The sequence below is a fragment of the Scomber scombrus genome, chromosome 5, assembly GCF_963691925.1.
Source record: "Scomber scombrus chromosome 5, fScoSco1.1, whole genome shotgun sequence".
Classification (NCBI taxonomy): domain Eukaryota; kingdom Metazoa; phylum Chordata; class Actinopteri; order Scombriformes; family Scombridae; genus Scomber; species Scomber scombrus.
The window spans coordinates 5,600,492-5,626,426 of NC_084974.1; the positions used below are offsets into that span (position 1 = coordinate 5,600,492).

The following is a 25,935-nucleotide window of genomic DNA, read 5'->3' on the forward strand; positions in this document are numbered from 1 at the left end:
GAGTTTCAGTGCTTGAAAGATTTGATGGTCCCCTAACAATTGGAAGAATTTTGGAACTTGTGAATTGTTCTGCAATCTTTTTCATCTATTTATTCATCAAAAATGAAAAAGAAAGACAGGACTGGTAGACTTAGACGATTTTACTTTGCTTGGTTCAAGTAAGGTCCCCTCACACACTTTGAATATTCATATTCTATGTCAAACAGGTGGTTGCCCTGGTTTTGTTCTTCCTCTACCTACACTTTGTAGAATTTCCAGAAGACTCATCAGAAAAACAGGTCAAGGGCAAAGATGTGACTTATCTTTCCCACATCTATCTAACCTGTTATCATCAAGTGGCAACAACCATGGCATGGAGTTGAGGCCAATGTGTAAGTTCTTTAAAGTACCACTGACAGTAGTTAGGTGCTGGCTCCAAAAAGTCCCTGGCTCTAACAGACTCTCATTCAAAAGGCCTGTTGTCACAGTATTTTTGGTATGTTTAATGTTACCTGATAACTATACCTGCTGAGTTAGTTCTCTAATGTTAGCACAAGTCTGCACTGCTTTGTTTTCCTGGTAAGCTAGCCTTTGCTTCAGTTAGCGGGATGTGTTTCCACAACGTGAAACGAAACACCCCACAGTCCTTATGTGGAAGGTCTTGGCTCCAAATGGAAAAGATGACGTTGAAAATAAGCAGCAACTCTGGGCTTCAAACCGGCTCCAATGCAAACCAATGGGTGACTTCATGCCATCTTTATATACAATCTATGGTTATCACACTTGTTTCAAGTGTCATTTGACAAGGTCACTTGACTTTTGATTTTATGGTTTGGATATTTATGGTTTTCGTCTTGACGAAACTGCCACTTGTTAATTGCAGGTTTGTCAGTTAGCCTTGGAACTGTGTTATTTCTTCCATGTTAAATGTTTAAACTGGAATTCTTGGATGGAAATATTTTGTGGTTTTGAAACAAGTAGTAGTTTTGGAAAGGACCTTTCTGCATTTTATCTATTTGGTCTTTGCAATGACTGATACCGTAGATATCAATACTGTATTTATTCCTCACCCATGCCCTGTCCCTTGCCCCAGCAGCCAGGACAATGAGTCCAGGACAACCCATTCATCTGGGATCAATTACCCTAGGCAGGCAGGCTCAGCCAAGTGCCCATTTCTGACTATGCTCAACATAATGATAGGCTTTCAACCAGTAATGCCTTTGTTCTGGATGGGTCTGTCTGTTTTCTCCCTCTGGTCAGATGCTAGTTTCAAGGGGGTGCATCTGAGAAGGTCTATTTCTGCCCTGTTGTTTTCGGGTCTTTTGAGTTTCTGTTGCGTTTGAAGTCTCCTTACTTAATTAAAACTTTGGGTTGGCGATCATGAATGTGGCCGAGCATGCCATGCAGAATGGCATCTTGGGTAGAACAGCGGTTGGCATTTGATGTCAGAAACCCCAAATCGTTCCCCAAATGTTTTCCTTCTTGATTTTTCCTCTGTTTCCCACCGGTTGTGTTCCTTCCTTCCCGACTCCCATATTGGACTTTTACATGGCTCTGGCGAGGTATTTTGAGACTTGTCAGTCAATTAATCCTTTTTACCAAGTTTAGTTTGGAGTTGAGAAATGGGTTTGAACTGAAAGCATTTCTACATTTTTGAGAACAAAGAATCACTAAAAGACCTTTTTGATTCTTTTTTGAAGGTTTTTATTCTGCACTAATCAGTAGATTGGTCCTGTTGTGCTTACACATGCTTCGATGCATGTGCACAAGGTTGAGCTACTGTTCAAATGTGTGGCTGAATTTGACAGGTAGTAATTATACTGAAAAATGTAACCAATGCACAAAGATAATGCAAGAAATGAAGTCTGCCTGGTGTAGTGAAGTGAATCATCAAATAATATTTCATATCCTCAGTATTAGTCATATTGCCCCCAAATTAGCTAATGACAGTGTGCTCAATTCAAGCAATTAATAAAATATGATGTACAAAGCAAAATAAATGTGTAATGGACAATCAAGAGGCTTTGTGCTTACAACATTGGTCTCTCTTTGTACCTTAATAATAAGGCACAGAATGGAACCAGGATACAATAAGATAAGAAACTGATGAGCACAATCACATTCAGAATTGATTAAATGTAAACTATACCTAAATACTGCCAAGTAATGGCCACTGCTGGCTCTAGGATCTAAGCTCACAGCTTTATACCAACTCATAATACGCTGGGACACAACTCTATGCTTCCATCCCCAGTCTCCAAGAAAGTCGATCATCTCTTTCCCGTTTCACTTAAGCCACCTATTTCAAGCGTAGATCGATAAGTCAGACAGTCACAGTCAGGTGCTTCCCACTGAAGGTGTTGTGAGGGGGTCTTATATTAGAACCTGGCTTTGGCATGAATACAAACAGTTCTTATAAATGAACTAACAAAAAGAGCATTGGAGGCATATTGCTTGATTCTGATCACCAAAAGAAACCATGAATGGTTCAGATATGCAGATACACTTTCAAGTTTAGTACTTTGCCTCAGTGATCATTCTCTTGTCACTTGCCTGGCTTTGGCATGAGCATTTTCTATTTCCAATGATCATTTCCTCACTTCATTTTCTGTGTGCTTTAAATTGACTAATTCAGTATCCTGTCGCCTGACCACATCTTAAGACAAAGTGTGTATACTTGACGAAAAGCCTGTTGTCATAGAGCAGAGTAGAAGCTGGTAGATGAAGGATGAATCCTGCAAATGTGGATAATTACACACAAAAATTCAGACAGTCCTTCCTCAGAGGCATTCGGATTGTTCCACTAGATTTTACGTACAAAAAGTGACAAGTAGTAGTGTGAGGACTGAAAAGGGAAAACCCGAGAGAGAAATTCAGGCCCTTCTTACTTTGACACTACAACACAGAGAAGGCGTGATGAGGGTTCTTGACTTGTAATGGTCCGGTGAACAGCATGCTGTGGATTTTAGTGGAAATGTTTAGACATCAACAATATTTTCAGGCTTGAGCAAATTCTAATCATGATGATTCATTGCATTGTTACAGTTTTGTAACGATATTGACTAAGACACATTGTTTAATGTTGACCTTGTCAGGTCTGGCAGACACTGATCCACTTAATAAAGTTGCTATGGTGCTGGTACCAGTGATAGACCGAAATTCCGATGTGCCCCAGTGACACAATTGGCAAATCTTTACAAATACCAAGCGTATTTGAAAGGAACTGAACTTACGCAATACATGGTTGCAATGTTCACACAAAGCAGTGGTTGACCTCACAGCAGGGTTGTGATGAGACCCTGTCAAACATTTGTTCTGACAGTTTGACTGGAATGTGACTCAAACCTGTACTCTCCTGTACAGGTCACCTGCCCTTTATTCAAGTAAATGTCCTTGCTCCTCTGTTTTGACTGACCCGTTCTGCAATTTAATATCCGCTACTGCTGTCAGTCAACCTCCTGTGATCATTGACCTCATAAAACTCAGTCAACTTGTCCGCTTTATGGTTCAGACAAATTTGTACAAGCGCGTGTGTTTGTGCGTGTGGCTAAAAATATCCGGAAGGCCTCCTGTTTTGTGTACATGGCAGAGTGTGTTTACAAGGTGCCAAGTGCGATCAGTGTGGTCATTCACACTTGAGCATTGTGTGCGAGTGTGCGTGTGGAGGTTAGTGGGTGTGCGTGTGCCTCCATGTATGTTATCTAAACACTTTCAACCATCGTGCCATAGGGGCCATGTTCCAAGAAAGAACGCGTGCTTCCAGCGTCTGTTGTATCTGGACATGCATCAACATTTAGTCAATCTGGACATTTGATTATTAAAACAGAAATAGCAATATACCATCTGTTTGCTGTGTAAACACAAGCTTAAAAACAGAAGTGCCATTATTGAGGCATGGAGAAAGTATGCATTTCATCAAAATCATACCAGTATTTTTCAAATCGGATGATAGTTTATCTTAACACTCTTAGTGAAGATTCTTTTTTGTTAGTTTACATGCCTCATTTATGCCACAGAAAAATAACTTCTTTCCATTTATTCCAATTTATTTCCATTTAATCTGTAAAACAACAAATAATAACTGGGCAAAAGAGTCCCTCTAATGTCAGCCAGCAGCTAGATAACTAATTAGCTGTTCAGCTGCAGTACATTAAACAACATGTACTGTAAACATACCTGCAAACGTCACTTCGGACCCATTAGATGCTGGTTTGAATCATTGCTCTTTAAAATGCCTGTTAACACCACACTGTCTGTCCATGACTTATAGCTATAGTTTGTCTGTTTGCGTTGTTTCCATGGAAGAATTCAATTTTGCAATTAATTTGTGGTTTACATGTGTACTGAACCATGGGGGTGTTACAGGTCATGGATCAACTACGTTCCGTTACCCCACTAATTAGAAGATTCCTTCATAATGTTTACAATGTAAGTGATGAAGGACAAAATCCACAGTCCTCCATCTGTGCAAAAATGTATTTAAAAGTTTATCTGAAGCTAATATGAAGCTTCAGTCGTCCAAAATAGTCGAATCAAGTCTTCTATGTTTCAACGTTACAGACTTTTTAGTACCAAAGTCCCTCTTTTTTTTCTATACTTACACCACAGCTCAGCAGGCAAACACAAAGAGGGAATTTGATGCTAAAAGCTTCACATCTACACATTTGCAACACTATGAATTTTGCCCTACATCACTTCCATTGAAAGCACATTTGAAGGAGATCTTTTAATAGTCAGTATGAACAGGAGGGATGATTACAGAGAGGAAAACCTCTTTCACTGTTCATATGGACACCTGACTGCTGGTTTAAGACAGAATCACACGAAACATCTGATAAACTAACGACTTTTGGTTTATTAAAGCATGTGTGAAAAATAAAATGAATTATGCCTGAATTCTGTTTGGCAGCTTCAGTCTTTTTAGGGTTGTAATATTGTGCATGCACGCTCACTGTCACACTGTCACACTGTCATGGCTTTTTAACACACTTGAATAGAACAGATCCATCCTTAATTATAATTTGTAGGCCTATAGTATACAGACCTTTTCATGCCGTTGTCAAATCTAATTATGGTTACACATTTTTATAGGTTGTTTTATAGCTTTCTCTCTGCAGCAATAGCAGGAGTGCAACCGGGTAGAAGAGCCAATTGTCAAAGTCTTGACATAATTAGGCTCTTCTTAATTTGACATAAAAATAAGGGAATTATATTTTTCATAAGTGTAGATTTAGTCACAGTTTGACAATATCTTCATCATGAAAAAGATTGCTAATTAACACTAATGTCACCTTAATAATAATGATAATGATAATAATGATGATTACGACACAAAAAACAGCAGCAAATAGAATTGGAAGCATACAGTGTATGGGGTGGGAATATCTCAGCACCTCACGATTCGATTAAAATCCGATTCAGACGGCTACGAATCGATTTTAAAACGATTATTGATGAATCTTGATGCATAACATCCTCATTTTTCTTTCTTACTCATTTTTTAAGATGAACTACAGATAAACTGTTGCGTGTGCGCCCTATAAGACTGTCCGGCTGCTGCGCTGCCCTCACTGTTTGGTTCCGCCTTTGTAGTCCGTCAACATCTTTAAATAATAGATTCTTGACTTTTGTTAATCAATGCAGAGACCTCAACGTCCGCATCGGGATGCATCGTATAATAGAGAAATGTTCCCCCTCCTATTACAGTGCATGTGGTGGGGTTTTAAAATAAGAATATATTATAGTTAAGTCATGCAAATGCAGCTGGAAATGTGTCTGAATCCCATTTAAAGAACTGTGTTCAACGTGACCAAATGTAGTCACACACACACACACAATTTCATAAGCAGATGGACCTGTATGAAGTTTAGATGGACTAGTGCTACACATTTAGGAATGCGGCCACAGTATATTCCTTCCTCTGTTTGCCCTTCACTGACTTCAGCTGTGCACCACAGGGTTTGGACTTCGAAGGAGCAGAGCAGTAGTTCAGATATGCTGTGTGCAAAATGTAGTCGCAGCTGGATCATGCAGGACTGATTAAACAAAAGGTTTAGCACAAACAAAGTCTGTGCATTTAATGTCTTTTTTTATTGTTATCTCAGGAAAATGAACATCTGTAGACATGCTCATTGTGCGTCTGTGATAGCGCTGATGGTATTTTCCCATTTAGCAGATATCACGCTGCCGAGATCGACCCTGATGACCTTGACTAACCTGTTTTGATATCTGGCTATGATGTGACGGGTGGCCAAGAGGAAATCATTAGTACCCCTCTTCCTGTTCACCACCCAGGAGCATAATGGGAGGGGGGAGTTGTTGTCTGGGCGGTGTACTCAACTCGGCGCTTCCTGTCTCTCGCAGTGCTGACTTGACGTCTTTTGCGTGTGTGTGTGTGTGTGTATATTTGTGTGTGTTTATACAGTATGTGTTTAGTATGGGTGTGAATATGATTTTTATGTGTGTGGTGTCATATTTAAGGCTTGAGGCTCTGATTTTGAGAATAGGTGCAGTTTATTGTTGTAGAAACAAAACAAAAAGAGATGTTTCCACTCTATGTGCCGTTCCGGTTTCCTTCACACTGACCTGCGTGTTGATCTTTGACCTTCAGAAAGGGAGTAGTCCCACATGGACCAGAGGTCATCCAGGTCATTATCAGTCTGAACAAAAGTACACACGACTAGTCAGCAAAACTGCTCTGCCTGCGTTTCCTTAAACAACTCATTTTTTCACATTTGATTGCTATAATAGAGTCACACCCACTAGTTTAATCATTTTAACATCAAAAAACATCAATATTACATCCTCCCTGTTTAAATGTACACCTGTCAGTTTATTGCTTGTTGGATGTGTTTAATACATCGCAAGCTTACAGTATGTTCTCCCTGTGGCTGTTTCCAGATGTATGGGCGCTACACCCAGGAGCTTGGGGTGTACGCCAAAGAGGAGGCCGCTCGGCTGAGGGAGAGCGGGCAGAGGCGATCGGTCACCGAGCGGAGCCGGGCTCTGGACCTGCTAGAGTACGACAAGGGACGCTGTGCCAAGTGTCGCAGTAAGTGTCACACACCACAGGCTCAATACTTACTCTGAGGGTTAAACACAAGCACTTGAACTGGAAGCATGTACAGAAATGTCTTTATATTTGTGATACAGCTGTGTCTGTAATCTGGGACTAGAAAAAATCAAGGTTTTTAAGCTTTTTAAAAAAAAATGTAGGCAGAGGAAATGAGCTATTATCAATTATCACTTCATAAAAAAGAAAAGACAGTATAATTATCCCCTGATTGGCTAAAAAAACATTTGTATTAATCATAAGCAAACTGTTTGGTGGCTTTTTCATCCTATGATTTTATGTATAAGGATAAAATCTCTCTGAATAAGCCTCAGATCTTAATATAGCGCAGACGTTGATGCAGTTCAGTCGCAATAACTAACTATTCCCAACTTGCCAGCCAAGACCATTTCTCACTTCACGAGATTTATTCAAATACTGTTCAATCTTAAAAGAGAGCCGAGCCTATTTTGTTTCTATCAAGAACCATTTTATGAAAGCTTTATTCAGCATCACACTCAAATACCTCTAAATGAACCGTTTACGCTGCTGCATGAAGCGAAGAAGAAGGTAAGAAACCTGAAATTTCTCATTTCAGCTGGATGAAACTTTTTTTTTTACCATTTTTGCATTTCATTACACTGTAAATCATTGTTGACTGTATTACTTTATACTGTAAGAGGCAGTAATGCATGTGCAGGTGAAATTAGCCTCACATAGCTGCAATGTCCTTACTAGCTTTTAAATGGTAGAAAAAAAGTTGAATTTCCATTAAAGAAAATCAGCCTACAATTGCAGTTTAATACAGTTTGCTCTGCTGGCCAGCAGCTCTTCATCTACTTCCTTACATCTCCTCATATATGATATGATAGACTGCTCTGACATTTCCAAGCAGTCGATGATAAGGTGTGCCTCGGAACAGAGTGCTCTCCAATACTAAAAAGGTCAAGAACGATGTTTCACTGAAGCCCTCGCATGTATTTTAATGTCACCGAACATCATATTTTACTGTAGTCTGACCACCGGTGCACTGATTGGACAAGTGCTCAAGATCAGGCATTTATAATGGAACTAAAACCTCAGTTGGCTCCAATGTAAGACAGTGACATTAAACTGGAAAAGGGAAAAAAAGAGAAAAAATCACTTTATTTGTAGTCTTTACTAGTGATTCTATTCAGAAAAGTTATGTAACTACATCACAACCACAGTGGTAAGTGGTAAGATTAGAAAACACATTATATCTGCCTCATTAAAACAAATAGTGAGAGTATTCATCCATATACTGCAGCAGCTGGAGACAGCTTTAGCATCATTGCCTAAGGGGGAGGGGGGGCATTTTTTGAACATCATATTACTAGAAATATAATACCGAAGGTAGTTTTGCTTTAATAGACTGTAATTGCGTTGGACAGTGGGAAAGAAAACAGGAAAGAACTCCTTCATTGTGGATCTGTGGACGTCATGTGATCACATCCAGCATTTAAATGCATGGGTGGATTCACGTGAACACCCCCCACCCCCTCCTCGTCCTTTGTCTTTGTACTGTTGGTGGTGGTAATAATAATAATGCTTCTATATATATGTGTGTGTGTGTGTGTGTGGCAGAAAGTAATGAGATCAGGTTTGATTGTGTATGGGACATGTAGCACGATAAACAACAGGTTGTAAACACAAGTGGGAAATGTCAAATTCAGAGCCATGTGGATGATGAGAAAGGGCACATACTCTCTCTGTCTCTCACTCTCTGTCTTTCTCTTTCTCTCTATTTTTCCTCCACACAAACACAAAGAAACTCATGGTAAATCACAGTGATGCACAACTTCAACTCCTGTTGAAGCTTCATTTAACCAAAACTCTCTCAGTGACATTTAGGGACATGCTAAAGGAAATTTGCATCACCTCTTTCTCCTTTTACTGTATTTCTGTGTCTCTCTGTTTTCATTCCCTTCTTTCCTCATATTTTATTTAGTGTCTGCTGAAGTGCTGTTGAGCATGTAGTAACATTTTCCTCCCCGTGCAGGTGCCTGTTCTGTGTAAATATTGTGCCCTCTACTGGCGAGAAGCTCTCATTGCACCCTGCAATAATTACACATAGATACAAGTTTTTCCAAAATACAGCAGTGTGTATGTGTATTTGTGTGTGGTGTGTGTGTGTGTGTGTGTGTGTGTGTCCCCTCTGCTCTCATCTCAGTGATGAGTTTTGCTGTTGTTTTGCTGGCAGCTGATGAGTCAGCTATCTAACTCTCTCCTCTTCCTTCTCCTCCACCTCCTCCTCCACCTCCTCCTCTTCTCATCCACTTTGTATGGATCAAGACACCGAAACGCCAGCAATTGAATTGATTTGTCCCTCAGCAGGTACATTTAAGAAGAAGAGATAGATTTGGTATGGGTTGCCCTGCAGCCACACACTTTTTTTCTCTCTGCATGAGAGAAAAAAGCCAAATATAAGCACACACAGAGTGAAGCAAAGGCATGAAACAAGAAGCGACTGGCTGGAGATGTATGTAAATATGAAACTGACACGTACATACACACATTCTTTTTAAATGCTGCTGTGGGTTATGACTGTGAGCTGCAGTGGGAGATGGGGAGGTACTTCCAGTCCTGCTTACACACACACACAAACACACACAGTATCCCCCTGCTTAGATCGGCACAATCTGTCTTTATTATTGCTCACTCACACTGTTTTGCTATTTATATTTTAAACATGCGTGCACACACACACACACACACACACACACACACACACACACAAAAGCCCACACACATACTGTAGAAACAAACACAATTCTTCCCATTCATTTACTGCTGTTTAATGATGCAGCCAGCAGCGGTATATCCAGCCCATCATCTGCACTCGCTGGCCCCGTAGGAGCTGTCATCACTCTGACTGTGTTAGCAGTTTGTGTGTGTGTGTGTGTGTGTGTGTGTGTGTGTGTGTGTGTGTTTATTGTATTCTGGTACAACGACTTCAATAGCTTGGCAGTCCCAGCAGCTCCAGGCATTGTTCATGGCGAAATGTAATGACAGCAGAGCAGCTCAAACAACAGGTAGCACCTCTGTAATTATGGCTAGCAGTGAAGAAGGCAAGATGCAGACGGCAGTTGAGTGTAGTGTAGAGCCTGGCAATATACCTTACTGAGGTGGACTCTGTGCACCACCTTCAGCTGGATGAAACTGAGTTGAGCACAGGATGATGAAGAATTCACTCTATCATACCTGTGCCAATCTGGACTTTGTCTTGGAGAATATGTCACTGTTAAAAGACATGGTATTTTGATACATTTCAGGTATAAGCCCCCACTTAGTAGGAGATGGCTTAAAAAGGCTTTCCTATAATTATTCTTAAGGGGGCCTGGGAAAGGAATCAAACTTTGTATGTATTCAGTGACAGACCTAAAGATAAAAAAAACTAATGTGAACATGACCGATTAAATTCAAGACATAAAGAGCTGAAGAGCTGAAGCTAGAAAAAATATCGTCGACGTCAAGGCATTGAAATGATTGATACCCAATCTGCTCCAAAGAGTAATGGTCGAGTTCAAAATGGAGAGTAAATAAGTGGTTATTGCTAACAGACCCCAGATTTGATGCCGAGGTAAACTTAAAATGATGGTGGAGCTGTATCTATATCTTCAAAGTGGACAGCACCAAAGGATTTGAGGAGTGGTGGTAGGGAGATAGAGAGAGAGAGGAAAAAAAACAGTGTAGACAGGGAGGATGAGAGGCATGATTCTGCCTCTCGGCTACACACGGTAGTCTCAGGGGTTTTTAACCAGTAAATACGTTTTTGTATGATGGCAGCCCAGTAATAGTGCATAAAATTAGGGAGTGCGAGACTGCCACAGTTCCTTGGTATCTATAAAATAGGTTTACTGATGCTAGGAACACCCCCACCCCAATGTAGTTATTGCCAGCATGTGAAAATAAGACTTAGGTAGAAATAGAGAAAGACATTGAAAAACCTACAGGAAGATAAGATGATCATCTAAATGCATTGCACTTTTCCTTAGAGTGACAGCGGTAGACTGCTCCAACACTGAAAGTCTGACTTCATGTTGGCTTTGTGGGGCAAAGCTGGCCTAAAAAAGGGAGGGGGTAGTGTGTGGGTAAACTTGATAGTCCAGCTTAGACAGACGAAAAGGAAATGCAGACTGTTGTTTTTGGATTTAAAGTATTGATTTGGAAACATTCACTTTTAAAATGAACATTTAGTTTGTAACCTGAAAATGATCCAAAGTCCCTTACAATAGACTATATGATAGATTCAGTTGGGAGGATGGAAGACACTGGGTTTGTTATATAGAGCAAAAGATCATCTGCGTAAAGGGATACCCTATGTTCAACACTACAGCGTGTGATACCTTGAAAATGGTATGAGGCTTTGAGCATTAAAGATGGCAATTCTATTGCTATGGCAAATATTAGTGGTAACAGGCATCCCTGGCATGTTTCCCTAGATAAAAGAAAGTATAGGGAGTGTGTAGAGTCTAAAACACGAGATAAATGCGTCGCCAAATCTACATTTCTGAGCCAATCTGATCCACCGAAATAATCCAAGGAACAATGTCTTCAAGGCTTCTTGCTATCACTTTAGAAATAACTTTATTCAAAAAGTCTTGTCTGTTTCTCCAACTACTCGAAAAGTTTGGCGTCAAAGTTAGCAACAATGGGTTAGCCTGACATGATGACACTGAACAGAGAATGGAGAGATGTGTGGCTGCTGAGTCTCTTGAGAGTTTTGCTCGGGGGATCTGCAACAATGTGCATCTGTTTTTTTCATTTGAACTGGTGACTTAAGGCATGAACACCTCTGCTCTTCCAGCAATATTCTACATCTATCCTTCTTTATGAGACAGAGCACAGTTTGGATCTTCTGCAAGGGCACCTTTGGCCTTCCAGGGCTGTGGAAATGCTGAGTGGATCTTTTTTACAGGACATTTTCTCATGATCAAACAATCAGAGTACAATAAGTAAGTAAAGCTGACATTTATGGTGGACTGGTAATCCTTGAGGTACTTTAATAAAGTTGCTTTACCTGCAGTTTTTCACCTGCAACTGATATATCCACCAGTTTGGAATCAAGATTTGCTGTGCAGCTTTTGAACAACATCAGCAAGTGTCCTCGTGAATCTTCAATGATTCAGTGATTGTAATTGCTGCCTTCAACCAAAGCTTTTGTTAGTTGAAACTATGTCACTTATATCACTTCCATACCGTGACCCAGTTTTTATATGATGTTGAGTCACAGTTTTCAATGGATATATAACACAAATTGGCCCACTTTCTTGCTCATATCTTTGTGTTTATGTTTGTAAAATTGGATTGGCCAACAATAATGCAGCCTTCCATGCTATTTATAGTATGCAATCTTAAGAATACAAGTAACACAGGGAACTGAGTACTACAGTTGCTGATCTTCACTTAATTGTTTGAAGTATATTGCTTTTCATAGGGAGTCCTTGCTGTGTTTGCCCATGTTGGGATAGCATTTTATTTGAGTTGGCATTCAAAATGCTGCTCCTTTCACCCAAACAAAACAAAGTGGTATGAATAGACTAACAGAGTGAGTGACCAGTAGACTTCAACATTCATAGAGTTCTATGCTTCTGCTAACAAGGCTAGAAATATCTATAATTGAACAAGGATTGGCATCTATTTTCATCAGAAAAAATGCATCTACTCTTCAGGGAGTGCTTTCATCAACCTGCCAGGTCAGGTCAAAAAAACACCTTCTGCACTCTAAATACTCACTTGGGACATTCCCTTTTCTGTCCAGTCAGATTCTATAAAAGCTGGAATCTTAAGTCCTAAGCCTACAAATAGATAATGCTTTCAGATCTGAATTGGGTTGATATAATAGCACTACTGTTTATCTATGTTTTGACAAGATTACAAGGGTACAATTAAACAGATGGAGTAAAACATTCTGGCATCACGAGGGGAAACTGGCAACTGAGAGCAGCAAAGCTGAATGTGTTTTCATGCCCACAATGCTTCCATTTGGAGTGCATAAACTGGAAAACAAGTGCCACAAGAATTAACATACGGTGTCTTCACCGACTGTTGCCTGTTCAACCACCCAGTAAAGTCCTTGGGGAAAGCCTGTTGTTGTGCCAGCTGACCAGCAGGGTGCAGCATTGAGCTTCACAGTAGCACATTCAGGTGGATTCTGAAAAAAATGGAAGAGGGAAAGGGGAGCAAACAGTATAAAACATGAGGACCCTAGAGAGGAAGTGTTATGCTGGCACCCCTCTCTTTCTCTTAGTTGTGTGTGTGTGTGTGTGTGTGTGTGTGTGTGTGTGTGTGTGTGTGTGTGTGTGTGTGTGTGTGTGTGTGTGTGTGTGTGTGTGTGTGTGTGTGTGTGTGTGTGTGTGTGTGTGTGTGTGTGTGTGTGTGTGTGTGTGTGTGTGGTTGTGCTCAGGTGTGTAATCTCTGGACGTCAGGGAGCATCTTCACAGCTTCAGTCAGCCTGCCTGTTCACGGTGCATCAATTGGACTTATGCAAATGTTTGTTTATTTTCTCCCTTTAATCCGTTTATTATTTTTTGCCACTGCACATTCAGTTTAAATGGTTGGTTAGGTGAGGTTAACCATGACAACATTTTCTTATGTTGCCACCAAAGTCATTTCATTCAATTGGATCATTGAATGTGAAACAATAGAATTTCCTTTGTGTTGTTGTGGCTCTAAAGGTTGATGGCATAAAGATACTGCGTCTAATTTGAAGATGACCATTTAAAATTGAATCTCTGCACCAGACAGGGTTAAAAGGTAAGGATTACACAAGCAGTGTGATTTCATTATGGGTGTGTGTGTGTGTGTGTGTTTGTACAATTGTGGATGTGGGCAGTATAACAAATTCTGTTAAAGGAGCTCAGCCATGAGAATGGACATAAAATATTCAGTTGACAAGAGGAACTTGCCCTGACACACACACACACACACACCGTGCTGGAGCAACACACAGTAACTCACCATGATCACCTCTAGCTTTTGTAACCGTGTGTGTGTGTGTCTCTGTGTGTGTGTAGGCCTATGTGTAGGAACAGTCAGGCTTCAGGCTGCTGTCATTCACTCTCCGTGCTGATGTCGCAGGCTCCCACATGAGCTCCCAATATCCCAGAAGGGTCTTTCTCTCACAAACACACACACACACACACACACACACACACACACACACACACACACACACACACACACACACACACACACACACACACACACACACACACACACACAGAGCTGTATCCACAATGTGATGAAATATACACAACTGCCTTTTTTTCCCGTTTTCTTTTCCCCCTCTGTCTCTCTCTGTTTCTCTTCTTCTGTCCACCTGCACCGATATGTCATTTAATTGGTTCCAAGACACACACACACACACACACACACACACACACACACACACACACACACACACACACACACACACACACACACACACACACACACAGGCACAGCGTTTCGCTTCAACAGGTGTGATGTCAGCAGGAACTCAGCACGACGCCGCATGTTGCTATGGTGACCGGCAGGCACCTAGCGACCAACAGTTGCTCACATACTGTACTCTTCCCTTCCTTCCTCTCTTCTTTTATAATTTCTTCTTTATTTCATTTTTTTTCATCTCCAGCCCCCTGCCTTTCATTCTCCTTTCCTCTTCCCGTACTTTGTCTCCTCTTCGTATTCCTCCACTCATCTTCCATTAGTAGGGGAAAAGCTAGACAGAAACAGCAGAGCAGAAAAGCACCTGATGGCAGGTCGAGGTTGGAAACGGACACATTTGTCACTGGACACACACACACAGACACACACACACACACACACACACACACACACACACACACACACACACACACACACACACACCCTTTGATACTCGTTAACCAATGACACTTTACCCCTGTGTGGGATGCTTGCACCTGTGTGGGTGTGTGTGTTTGTGTGTTATCATGTGCACTCTTACTGTAAGTGCATCCACCTGCACATTCAGGTGTGTGATGCAAAAATGTGTTTTCCCAGCCTTTTAATGCCTCATGATGTGTTGTCACAGCCGTTTAGCAAAGATTAGCAAAACACATGCAGAATTAAAATTTTTAATCACCTTTATTGGACAGAAAAACAATAACAAGTAAACAACCAAATACATCCACCCTCCTACGTAAACTAGAATAATACATTTATCAACTAATAATGAATGAATTAGCAGAAACTGAAGAAGAGTGAAGAGAGAAAGGGAAGGGTATAAAATGGAAAGAAAACATACTTTCTCTTCTTTCCCATCTCAGTCAGTTTCAGTTGTCAGGTGTAGTGTTTCAGGTGAAGGCCGACCTGCTGGATGTTCCATTTTGTTGTCTTTTTCAATCAGCTAAACTTGAGCAAAATGTAACCAAACCATTACGGGATGGCGCACACAGTTATTAACACCAAGTTGGTACATTTGGGTACCTTAAGAGGAATATAGCAATCATTATTTTCCAACTTATTAACACATTCTTTACGTTAAAGCACACTAATGAACTGAGGCAGAAGCTGGTATGTTTAACACATAATGAATAAAGGCCACTAATCAGTAATTTTGAACTATGAGTTAAATGACTTCCTGTAATATTTGCAGTGAAGAACCCACTGCCATTAGATTTTGGTACAGATATCCATAGTGCCAAGAAAAGGAATCTTAATGACTATGGTGAACCTCTGACTTTTCCTCTAGCGCCACCAACAGGTCAAAGTTTCCTGTCACTTATCCAGAGAAATGTCTTCACATGTACTGGATGGATCGCCACAAGATTAAGTGCAGTCATTCATTGTCCCCAGAGGATGAATCCCAATGAATTTGGTGATCATCTAATGCAACTGAGATTTACACTTTCGACTTTGAGCGAAACTATTGGATTTCCTCTCATCGTCACCAGATCAAAATTTCAGTTTGTTCAATACTTTGAGCTAATACCAACAAAACTATTAACTGATTAATCATGTCTATACAATATCAGGAAACTGAAAATTGCCCATCACAATTTTCCAGAGCTGTAGGTTATATTTTCAAATTATTATTTTTGCCCATCTAAATCATTCAATACTCAAAATATTAATTTTTATACAAGGAAATAAAACAAACAATAGAAGCATATCCTCATTTTTTAGCTGCCGCCTTAGCCATAAAACCTTTTATCATCAATCTATTTTATCATGATTTATCAATATAAGACTTGTTGATCAATCATTTTTGCTTTGAATAAAATAAAATAAAATGATCAAATAAAAACAAGGTGATACATTACATCAAACAGCGTATGAATCATCCCACTGCATCACAGGTTTTTTTTTACATGTGGCCCACAATGTAGACCCTTTAACTGAAGTACCCATACATAATACACACTCATGCACCCACTGACATTATAATGTTCCCACCACAAAAATCTCATCCCACAAGCTCATGCCTCTTTCACATGTCCAACGGGCGGACACTTATGAAACATAAACATTTCCAAATGATGTCGTGTTCTAGAGCTGACATGATTGGAATATGGTTCATGACACTTGAGTATGGACTGCATTTACCAGCAATCAAGAACTCGTGCAGTAAATGGTCAACATTAACCCGCCACTTGATTGAAGAACACATGCAGCTCCACCCTTTACATGCGCCACAATACACACGCACATGGGTTTTGTATTTATGTACATGAGCCACGTGAGTGCATGTCCTGCCCATGTGTGTTGGGCACCACGCTGACGCACTGTGGGGGTGTTCAGATGTCACTCACATTAATCTGCCAACCAAATCCAGGAAGCAGCACGAAAAACACACACACACACACATACACCAACAGACATGTTGTGTTACTGCGTGTGTGGTTGATGGTGTGTGTGTGAGGGGAACTTTCACTTTAATATATCAAGTAACCAAGGAGACTTGGGCCACTGATCAATATTTGATTCAGTGCCACTCGAGCAGATTGTGTGTGCATGTGTGCGTGTGTGTATGTATGTGTGTGCGTGCGTGTGTGTGTGGTGATCTTGGACGGCTGTTTTCCATTGCCTTTATTATAGAGGCGGTGGCGTGGGTCCAATGTGTGTGTCAGCAGAGAGAATGGTCACTACCTACGACGTTAGCTTACATTGATTTTGTCATCGCGGGTTGAGCCAAGATGGCCCCGTAACACCACTTTCTCTGAACATTAAGACGGTGACATCATATTTAATATTCGTACACCTGTCCCTGGGTGCCAGACTTCTTCAGTAGGGGTTTTGTGGTAATTCCGGCACGCAGCCAGGATGGGAAGGATGCCAAACGGGGACGTTGAGTGCACAGTCTGAGAAAGGATGACGCTGTATTCAGTGTCGTTCTTCATCAAGAGAGACAAACACTGATATGTTCTAGTCATTGTAAGAATACAAATATTAAGCAATGGACTCAAATAAAGGCCCAGCTTTCTCTATTGGCTTTTTACCATGAGAAAATGTCTCCTACAGACAAACACTATTTTCTAACAAACAGTTTTTTTTCCACTGCTTTCCTGACTGGTTTGAAAAGGCCAGGGCTCAGTTGGAAAATAGGTGATGTCACATACTTCTGTACATGCACTGATCAGGATTCAGCAACATTTATGGCGCTTTTCCACTACACAGTTCCAGCACGACTCGCCTCGCCTCAACTCGACTCACCTCGGTTCTTTTTGCGTTTCCACTAGGGAAAGTACCTGGTACCTGGTCCTTTTTTAGTAACTGCTGTGGTGAGGTTCCAAGCGAGCCAAGCCGGTACTAAAATGTGACGTCGACACACTGCTGGCCGCTGATTGGTAGTTGTCGCTGGAAGCGTCATGAGCCGTCCCACACAAGAATCAAACCCGGCATTTTTAATTACCGGCAGCAGCGTTACAGCCATACGGCTCAATTTTCTTGCTTTGTGTGTGACAGAAAGCCACAAACAGCAGCAAGTACACCACTGCCTCAATGTCCTCCATGGTTTTATGTGTTTTGTGTCGCGTATAAAACGAAGTCACAGCAGTTTCGCGGAGCCGTGCTATGACGACCCCGCCCACGTTGAGTAGGTACTTTTTTGTAATGGAAAAGGTCTGTTCTGGAACCGTGTCGAGGCGAGGCAAGTCGCGCTGGAACTGTGTAGTGGAAAAGCGCCATTAGATCTGAATGTGAGGACATATTTGAGGGTTCCTCTTGTTGCCAAAAAAATCAGTCAAGTCAGATCAATCCACACTGTCCACAGTTCAGAGCTGTAGTCTTCTGTCCAACATGTGTCTGTAGCACTGTGTGATCACTTACCAAGTCATGAAAGTTGGTCTTGAATGTCTTCTTATTTTCGTACTCTTAGTTTCGTACTCTTGTTTTCGTGCTATTATTTTCGTACTCTTGTTTTCGTACTCTTGTTTTCATACTTTTATTTTCGTACTTTTATTTTCCTACTCTTGCTTTCGTACTCTTATTTTTTCAAGTGTATTTTAATAAGTTCTTGTACTGTAAAGCTCTTGTATTAGCACTTAAATCAAACATTTCAAATGATACCCAGACCTAATCAAGACGTTAGAAACTGTGTTAAATTAGGCAGGGAATGTGAAGGACTCGCTTTAGACTATGGCTAAAGAGATAAGTTGATTTAATTTGTCAATCAACAGATAAGTAATGAATAGCTTTTTTTTTTTTTTAAATGGACTAATCATTATTATCATCATTTATTGGGCAACAATGCCAAACATTTGTTGGTTTCTGCTTCTCAAATGTTCAGATTTGCCACTTTTTACCTTGAACTCTGGGAAATAGTAATGGCCTATTTTCAGTGTTTTTTGACACTAAATAACTCACAGATTAATTAGTAGTGTAAATAATTAGTTCAGAACATTAGTTGAAGCCTTACTTTAAATAACTGTTAGTTTATTCACAAAGCCAGAAGCTGTACATGTGCGCAGCCTTCATGTTAATTCAGTTACTCATTGAATCTCTGAGTAAAATATCAATTTAAATGTATATAGATACTTTGTGTCCCTTGTTCCCTTGTTACAAGTACATAAACATAACTCAGCACATTACCCTATATATCATTATCATTCTCCTGTGTTAGATTGGGAAAAATATTTGTCATACAGCTATGTTTGTAGCTGAGTTATTGAAATATATTTCCAAGAAGTGCAAAATTATTCATGAATTAGCCACAGTTGCAAAAGTTCAGATGACAACAGTGAGAGCTGAGTATCGCTCAGTGTACACAGAGAGAGTGGAGTCTATTCCATTCCATTATTTCATTTCCATGGTGACAGGTGTCCGCGACTTCCCTCCCGTAGACACACTTTGTCTTCTCTCTTGGCAGCGAGGTAAGAGGCGGCGAGCCGTCTCCCAGCAGCGGACGCTGGCTTTCACCGAGCCACTCAAAGGGTTGCCAAAGTCATCAAGTTTCTAAATCTGCAGGGAGCCGTTTTTAAAGAGTAATGCGGCACCCAGGTTGAGTATCTCATCGCCCCCGCTGAAGGATTTTGACAAAATGCGAGACGGTTGAGGGTGAAGAATGGGGGGGGGGGAGCAGCAAGGGAGGAGTTGGGCTTCGGCCAGAATGCTGAGATGATGAGAGGAGGCGGAGGGTGGAGGGTGGAGGGTGGAGTGAGGTTGCAGGAACGTGATAAATTGGTAAAGGAACAGGAGGGAAATAAAATAAAAGCAGAAAAAACCCGCATTGATTCACTAGTCCGAAACAGATTCTCACTTTTAATGCTCTATTTCCAAGTATTACCCACTTTTTAAATACAAACAAACGCTGAGTCAGCAGGTAGATACAGTAAAAAGCAGATTTACTTGTTAATTAACTGCAGTTTGATGCGAACCTGTCCGTGGAGGTGCCGAGCATACACAAATCCATAGAGCTGTGTGTCGCTGACGGTCTTTACTGCGGCTGTAACCATGCAGCACTTAGGACCAGGCCAAAGTTTTATTAATGCTGTCATTAATTTTTATGTGTTTGGATTGTGATATCAACATGTGTCTTTTTTACAGCCGGCTCCTTTCACTGTAAAAATCAATGCTTATTAAAACGGCAGCGGCCTCAGAGAAGTCAGCGTCCTACTTTCCTGCGTACTTTTTCTATTTCTGCTTTTTCGATCTGCCTTGATCTTTTCTGCTCTCGGGTTTTAAGTACTTGCTGTTTTTTTTTGTCTCCTCTCTTTTCAACTTCCCCCCCCTTCCGATGTCTTCCTATTGTTCTTTCCTTCCTCTTCCATTCCTCTGACCTCTCTTCTCCTCCTCTTACTCCCCATCTTTTCATACCACTCAGCTCTCTTCACTTCTCTCTCTGCCTGCAATCCATCACCTCCTCCTCCTCCACCACCACCACCCTTTTTTCTCTACTGGGTATAATCTAAACGTGTGTGTGTGTGTGCAAGCCAGCGTGAGTGCGTGCGTACGTGTGTGTGTTGGTGTATCTCTGCTCTTTCTCTCTGTTCTCTCTCTCTCTATCCATCTGAGCCCAATGTTCTGAGTTATTACTCTCTAATCATCAGTGAGCCCAGAGCCAATCCATATCACACACACGCACATACACGAACACACACACGAACACACATGAACACACCCACATTTTTCCATACTTTACAGACTTTTCTCCTTTGATTCGTACATTGAAATCTATGAAAGAAAGAAATCATTGATCTCTCTCTGTTTGTTTTTACTCTTTGAGTTTATGCTGATGTGTCAGTTTGTCCATATTGTTCTGTTTTAAAGTTAAATAGCATCCAGCTGTGGTTGTCCTCTGATATTATGAATATGATATTATGTGATCTGTTTTTATTGTGATAATGTTTCAGTCTTGTGATATATGCAAAAATTGTTTTAACAGATATTTGTAACCCTGAAGAATCCACTGAGAGATTTTGGCATGAAGATAGATACTTGACCATTCACACACATACAGCGGCCCACTGGGCACATATTTCTAATCCATTCCCTTGGATTGTAGGAAACTAGTTAGTGAGGATGCTGATGTTTGCAGCTTTCGTTAGAAGACAAACACACTGTTTAATCTACTGCTTTCACTTTTGCTCTCATGCTTTAATTATGTTTGCCTGAGAAAAACACCATCCTCCCCCAATTCTTTACATACAGAGTGTTAAGGGGCAAAGGAAGCATTGAAAATGTGAGCGGGACAATCTAACAGGGATGTCGTTATCCAGAAAACTTTTAAGAGTAGATGATATTTCCTGTATTCTGGTTCATTTTAACCTGATCAATGTATCAATCAGCTGATATTGTCGGTCCATAATGGCCTATCACAGATATATTGGTATGGGATGTTGTCAGATATGTACCGATACATATTTGCCATGTTTTAAATGTTATGTAAGCAGCATTTACTGTGTGTTTGGTCCTTTTTCTTAACTCAGGTTATATACTATACTATACGTACAGATGTTTTTGATTGTTTTTCATTTATAGTTATTTATAATTATTCAATTTCAACTTGAAGTTTACATTTTCAGTGTGCTGATGTCATTTTTTACAGTAAAGTTTACTGGTAAAAAGAAAAATATCCTGCCTCCATTACACATCTTTATCACAAGTTTTTGATAATCACATTTCAGGGATCATTACAAAAAAAAATGTGTTTATGTATATATTCAGTATATGTAAGGTTATCGGCCAATATATCTATATCAGGATTTTTTTACTCCCTAATATCTGTTTCAGCATCAGCTCCAAAAATCCGATATCAGTCGGGCTCTACTTATAGGCTCTACTTTGAACACATACTATTATCTGGCTTTACAGTTAAATTTGGTCATTTTAGCCAGAGGAAGTGTTTGGCCCCAGATCACACATTTAAAGATATTAAAAAGCTAAAAGTACAGAAATGTATTCAATGTCTACTTCATAATAACCACTCATTATTTATTTAAACCTGACAATCTCTTTATGCCTGAAGTGGAGACGCATGTAGTCAAAGTGTCTCTATGCGTTCTCCAATCAACTACATTCACCTTTCACTCATTTCTACTGCTATGAACAATCACCAGGACCTGAGGCCTGTGTCCCAAACCTTGATTACACACACATTTTTAAACACCCCACATTAATATTTAGAGCGAAATTTCATTCCAAAAGACATCAATAGAACAACCATCTGCCAACTTTTATGAAAAAGCAACAGTCTTGAATTCATGAGATGCATAGGATTGAGGAGTGTGTGAGCAAATCGAACCCCAAAAATCTCATGAAATATTGAAATAAATGTGACATAATTATGGGATGGTCTAAACTAAACATTTTAAATATATAATAATGTAACAGCTGCAACATCTGTACCAAGCATAGCTGTTGTTAGAGTTCCACACACACTGTTTTGATACTTTTACATCCTGCATACATCAGGTACAGTTTATTGAATGGTCAGCTAGTATCACATATCAACCCTCAATTAGTCCAATAAAACAGCAGTGTGTGTTTCCCTCTGTGTGATCACGCTATAAAAGTCAACCTCATGAGTGCTAAATCTTTCATTACCGCCACTGTCTTATTTCTTCCTCCTCCTCCTTTAAAAAAAAAAAAAGAAAAGTCCTCCTTTTTCTGTCTTATTTACTCCCACTTTATCCCGGACTCCTCTCTCCTCCTCTTCCTCCTCTCCATCTCATCACACGCTTTATCCCTCTCTGTCGGAAGGTTCGCGTTCTCCCATCACTCCTTCGCCCTCCTCTTTCCCCTCAGCGGCTCGTTCATTTGTCGTGCCGCTGACTTTACGCAGGGCCCGCATCAATCACAAACTAATAATGTTATATAGAAAAATGGATAAAGAGGGAGATTTTTTCCCCCTTTCTTTTTTTTTTTTTTACATTGATGGAAAGAAATGTTTAAAATGAAAGATGGATTGTGGTGGGGGAGAAAAAAAAAATCCAGTTTAGAAAATACACAATATATGTTTAACTTTGTTATGTGGTCTATCTGTCCTCCAGGGTCAGGGTACCCGTATGTTCTGGAATCCCCAGCCAAGGACTATATCTCCGGTAAACATGCAACCAAAAAAACAAAAAAGCCCCCCCGTCTGAATTATTATTATTCTTATTCCCAGCCTGCCCCTTTAACTACCAACTACCAATCAATCCTCACACCCTCGACTCCGCTACAGCTAATCCAGCCGCTGTTACTACTCCCATCATTAATCTTTAATAAGTGGTCATTAAGTGTTGCTCCAGCTTAATCAAAGCGCTTGAGAAATGTCCCTCCACCAATTGCTGTGCGACATATTAATACCGTCAACATTTAAAACATTTTTTTTTTTTTTAAATCGCATGGTTATCTGCGAATTCCCTCCGTGTGTGTGTGTGCGTGTGTGTGTGTGTGTGTGCAGAGAAAGAAGGGGGAAAATAAGCACAAGCCAAACTCTGATGATCCTGCAGTTTCCAAACACACACACACACACACACACTCACATATACACACAAACACACACACACTCACCTTGTGGCTTTATATTAATCAACACCCAACATGAAAAATACATGTGTGTGTGTGTGTGTGTGTGTGCATATTATTCCCATTCTGCTGTGCGTCTCGGCGCCAAAAAAAGACTAACTCCCACATCCTAGCCTTATTACAGCTAGCCTTGAGCCCTAATGGAAAGTAATAAAGAGCTCCGAACATCTTAGTTTAGTCCTGTGCGTGTGCATGTGTGTGTGTGTATGTGTGTGTGTGTGCGACAGGGGAGATGAATGGTTCTGATTAGGTGGTGCAAGCTGCAGACAACCATGATGATCAATGTCTTCTTTTTTCTTTCTGCTGCTTAAGATCAGACAAATGTTCCACGGCCACACACACACACACACACACACACACACACACACACACACACACACACACACACACACACACACACACACACACACACACACACACACACACACACGCATACGTGTGTGCCAAATGAATATAATGTGTTTTTGAAAGCAGCTACATTTTGTTTGTCTTATACAAAGCTCGAAGATTGATGGTGTTTCTGCTTTAATTTTGCATTTCCATATTTATGAATTCTATAACACCTTATATGGGCAGTACATATATGAATATACAATATGTGTGTGTGTGTGTCTGTCAGTTTAAAGAATTGCAAAGGCATGTACAATGGAAACGCTCCGAAATTGGTTACTCCGTGTGTATCGAGGTATAAAAGTGTAAAAGTGTGAATCAGTTCACTCGTGTGTCTGAAAAACACTGCAGAGCGGAAGTGCTGAGTCGGCAACAGCAGAGATGGGTCGGGAGGGGGGAGGGTGGGGGTGTATGAGAAAGCGAGAGAGAGAGAGAGAGAGAAAAGAATGAATCCAGAGCTGAAATGGAAGGATGATTTGAAAGAAGAGGGCGGTGGAAAAAGTTAACGTAGGATGAGAGGGAGGCTGGAACAAAAACTGAAGAAGAGAGAGAGAGAACGTAGGTAAAGAAATGAAAGAAAGAGATTGATGAGTTGATGGCAAAGGTCTGGGACCGGATGGATAAAATAAATGGAGGTAGAACGAGAAGGGAAGATGAGAGAAAGAGAAAAGCGATGCAGACGGCTACTGTAGCAGCAAGTCCCTCGACTTTGCTTCACTATGCTTTCATCCAGGAAATGAAACAGCTTACCTCTCCCCTGTGTGATCAGGCTAAACACACACACAACAACACATTACACACACACACCCAAGAGAGAGAGAAAGACATTCACTCTGCACATGTAACGCATTAAGATCGGATGCAACATTTCAAGATTCTTTTCTTCTCATTCTACGTAACAGGGTTGTATAATGAAAAGTAGTCCGTCGTCTTTTTATGCCGCTCATAAAAACAGAAATTATATAAATGGATTAATAAATAATAAGTCATAAAAATACAACTTTTTTCTTTTTATATTGGAGTGCGGAGGAATTGAGGAGTTTCACAGCCCGAGGAAAGAAGAAGCTGCAGTCTGCTGGATTCTTCTGGAGCTCTCAGCAGACGGCAGCAGGGTGAACAGGCTGTGACTAGGTGTTGCTTTTAAGCACCTCACCTAACCCTGACACTGATACTGATGATCAGTAGATGGGTACTGATGATGTTCATTTTAATCACCCCACTACAGAGACTTCCTGTCTGTTGCTCCTCTGTAAAAGTTAAGAAGAACTTGGGAAAGTTTTCTTAAGACATACTGTTGTTTTTTAGCTTTATTTACACATACATGTGTATCACTTTAAGACATTTGCGTGTTTCTTTTTGCATGTTTAGTGCCAGATGAGAGTGTGTTTTAGATGATGTCACCTTTGTCAATACACATGACTGATGAAATGCATCATAATTCACTGAAATACAAAAATACACTTTTTTTCCCAGCAACCTTAGCCCACCTTACCTTCAGGTTTTAGGAGAAAAATATATTAGAACCACAGTCGGCCTAAATCTTAATTGACTGTACTTTTATCAGAACTATCAATTTTGCTCTTTCTATGTTTTACTGGATTTTATGGAAAGCACTTTTTGAAAAGTGCTATATAAGTAAAATAACAATCATAAGAATAAGAATATAAGAAGTAACATTTATTACATATTTATTAAATAAATGAACTTTAATAAAACTATTTCAAAACTTGAAACTGACCACCTGCATTTACAGGAATATTTTAATTAAAAAAAAAAAATAAAAAAGAATTTATCAAGTGTCCTGATATTTAATGTTATGTTCATATGTTGTCTTTTCACACAGACACACAGGAGATCATACACTACAACTAAAAAAGAAGGTTAAATTAAATCCCCCAGTGCTCTTTTCAGTTGTGATGGATAGCTTCACTTGGCCACACGTGCCAATGCACTTAATGCCATTCTTGCAAGTTACTGTATAATTCACCTTTATGTGCATCATGCAGCAAACTTTCAATATAAAATAATCACAGCATGCATAA

The 25,935-nt window shown here is 40.2% G+C and overlaps 1 protein-coding gene across 1 annotated transcript in view; it reads left to right on the forward strand.

Annotated features, from left to right (window-relative positions):
* Positions 1-25,935, forward strand: part of clcn2c (chloride channel 2c) — a 162,595-nt gene that overhangs the window by 39,526 nt on the left and 97,134 nt on the right. The window contains exon 2 of the mRNA XM_062419239.1: positions 6,880-7,030. Within this exon, the coding sequence (XP_062275223.1) occupies positions 6,880-7,030 (151 nt within the window). The remainder of the gene's footprint in view (positions 1-6,879; positions 7,031-25,935) is intronic.